This window comes from Carassius gibelio, chromosome A18, assembly GCF_023724105.1.
Source record: "Carassius gibelio isolate Cgi1373 ecotype wild population from Czech Republic chromosome A18, carGib1.2-hapl.c, whole genome shotgun sequence".
Classification (NCBI taxonomy): Eukaryota; Metazoa; Chordata; class Actinopteri; order Cypriniformes; family Cyprinidae; genus Carassius; species Carassius gibelio.
Genome location: NC_068388.1, coordinates 398,506 through 401,005, shown reverse-complemented (window position 1 = coordinate 401,005; position 2,500 = coordinate 398,506). Strand labels below are relative to the sequence as shown.

Genomic DNA, 2,500 nt, shown 5'->3' with positions numbered 1-2,500 from the left:
TGGAGTCAGTGCTTCAAGAATCACTACACACAGACGTATGCAAGACATGGGTTTCAGCTTCACATTCCTTGTGTCAAGCCACTCCTGAACAACAGACAGCGTCAGAAGCGTCTCGCTTCAGAAAGGACTGGACTGCTGCTGAGTGCTCCACAGTTATGTTCTCTGCTGAAAGTAAATCAGGGTCCCAGAGTCTGGAGGAAGAGAGGAGAGGCACACAATCCACGTTGCTTGAGTCCAGTGTAAAGTTTCCACAGTCAGTGATGGTTTGGGGTGCCATGTCATCTGCTGGTGTTGGTCCACTGTGTTTTCTGAGGTCAAAGGTCAACACAGACGTATACCAGGAAGTTTTAGAGCACTTCATGCTTCCTGCTGCTGACCAACTTTATGGAGATGCAGATTTCATTTTCCAACAGGACTCTCACCTGCACACAGAGCCAAAGCTACCAGTACCTGGTTTAAGGACCATGGTGTCCCTGTTATTAATTTGCCAGCAAACTCACCTGACCTTAACCCCAGAGAGAATCTGTGGGGTATTGTGAAGAGGAAGATGTGATATGTCAGACCCAAGAATGCAGAAGATCTGAAGGTCACTATCAGAGACACCTGGACTCTCATAACACTTGAGCAGTGCCACAGACTGATCCACTCCATGCCACGCCGCATTGCTGCAGTCATTCAGACAGAAGAGACACAACTAAGTATTTTCTGAGATAATGAATTTGGGATTTTCCTTAGTTGTCAGTTATAATCATCAGAATTAGGGTTAGGTTCACACATCAATCGGTCAGCAACTGCCCGCTTTTGTTTTGTTTTATTTTGTCCAATCTCTGTTTCAGACTGGCACACAAAATGAATAGCAATCATTTCCCAAAATGTAATTTGTGTGAAAATATTATGAAGTCTGTAAACAAGCCAGGAAACACGAAGATGAGAGCACAAACACACCTGGAGTTCAGGATCATGAGCTGCACGCATGTAAACAAACACTGCTGCATTTCACCGTTCATTTCTATTTCTATTAAATCTCAGTCTTTGTGATGTCATAATCCCCAAGCTACTATTTTTTTTTATGTTTTCAGATGCATTGTTCAGGCTTGTGTCATTGTTAGGTTCTGGAGCCAGTGTGAACAGTAGTACATCCTGTGTGTGTGTGTGTGTGTGTGTGAGACCTGTAGTGAGCACTTGCTGCTGGACGTCATCTCCAGGGTCAGGTACATGAAGGTCTCGAAGGTGCGTGACTTGTGCTGGCAGCTCATGCACTGGACCGTGGACTTGAACTGACCCTGGAACAGAGCCACGATGATGGACTCGTTCAGGAGCTTGTGTTTGGACCAGGCCAGCTCTGCAGCGCTCACGTCGTCCAGATGATCGATGTCCTCCTCCTTGTACCCGCGCCGCTTGTCCGCCTGACCGGGAGAGAGAGAGAGTGTGTGTGTGTGTGTGAGAGAGAGAACGAGAGAGAGAGAGTGTGTGTGTGTGTGTGTGTGTGTGTGTGTGAGAGAACGAGAGAGAGAGAGTGTGTGTGTGTGTGTGTGTGTGTGTGTGTGTGTGTGTGTGTGTGAGAGAGAACGAGAGAGAGAGAGTGTGTGTGTGTGTGTGTGTGTGTGTGAGAGAACGAGAGAGAGAGAGAGAGTGAGTGTGTGTGTGTGTGTGTGTGTGAGAGAGAGAACGAGAGAGAGAGAGAGAGTGTGTGTGTATGTGTGTGTGTGTGTGTGTGAGAGAGAACGAGAGAGAGAGAGTGTGTGTGTGTGTGTGTGTGTGTGAGAGAGAGAACGAGAGAGAGAGAGTGTGTGTGTGTGTGTGTGTGTGAGAGAGAACGAGAGAGAGAGAGTGTGTGTGTGTGTGTGTGTGTGTGAGAGAACGAGAGAGAGAGAGAGAGTGAGTGTGTGTGTGTGTGTGTGTGTGTGTGTGTCTCCTGCAGAACACACTGGAGCTGTACCTTATTGAGATCCTCGTGCAGGCCGTCCATGAGGAACAGCAGTAGCTCCTGAGAGTCCTGGTGCTCGTAGCTGGAGAAGCGGTTGTTGATTTTACAGATGGTGCCTTTAAAATCCTGCGGACTGATCATCTTGTACTGTCCTGACCACAGCGCCTTCATGATGACGCTGAACTCCTCGGCCACCTCACCCTTGTGACCCAGAATATTGGCCCTGTGAGACGCACACACACACACACACACACACACACACACTCTCTCTGAGTCACACTGCACGTGATCGTCTGACACTCAGTGACGTGTGGAGGACAGTTACCGGTTGATGTCGTCCTGATAGATGTTCCTGTTGAAGTAGTCTGCCATGGCGACCGTGTTACACAGACACTGGAGGATGGAGTTCATGTAGCAGGTGTTGCCGAGGTTACGGAGGCCCGTTAGCAACGGCCCCTGACCTCCAAACACTGGGTTCAGGCTCCGGATCTTAGCAGCAGACGGACGAGTGACCTCCACCTTAGAGTAAGCAGCAGCGGTGACCAGCGGCCTGAGACACAAACACACACCAGC

General features: G+C 49.0%; 3 protein-coding genes across 12 annotated transcripts in view; 1 reads left to right on the top strand and 2 right to left on the bottom strand.

Moving 5' to 3' along the window:
• LOC127934145 (ubiquitin carboxyl-terminal hydrolase 8-like) overlaps positions 1–2,494 on the bottom strand; it is a 5,446-nt gene extending 2,952 nt beyond the window's left edge. The window contains exons 1-3 of the mRNA XM_052531329.1: positions 2,253–2,494; positions 1,940–2,150; positions 1,170–1,406 (exon numbers count right to left, since the gene is read on the bottom strand). Coding sequence (XP_052387289.1) covers positions 1,170–1,406; positions 1,940–2,150; positions 2,253–2,338 — 534 coding nt within the window. The 5' untranslated portion in view covers positions 2,339–2,494. The remainder of the gene's footprint in view (positions 1–1,169; positions 1,407–1,939; positions 2,151–2,252) is intronic.
• The window catches only part of LOC127934144 (transient receptor potential cation channel subfamily M member 7-like), a 48,416-nt gene that overhangs the window by 24,874 nt on the left and 21,042 nt on the right, over positions 1–2,500 (bottom strand). The window lies entirely within an intron of this gene.
• Positions 1–2,500, top strand: part of LOC127934141 (ubiquitin carboxyl-terminal hydrolase 8-like) — a 57,823-nt gene that overhangs the window by 44,565 nt on the left and 10,758 nt on the right. The window lies entirely within an intron of this gene.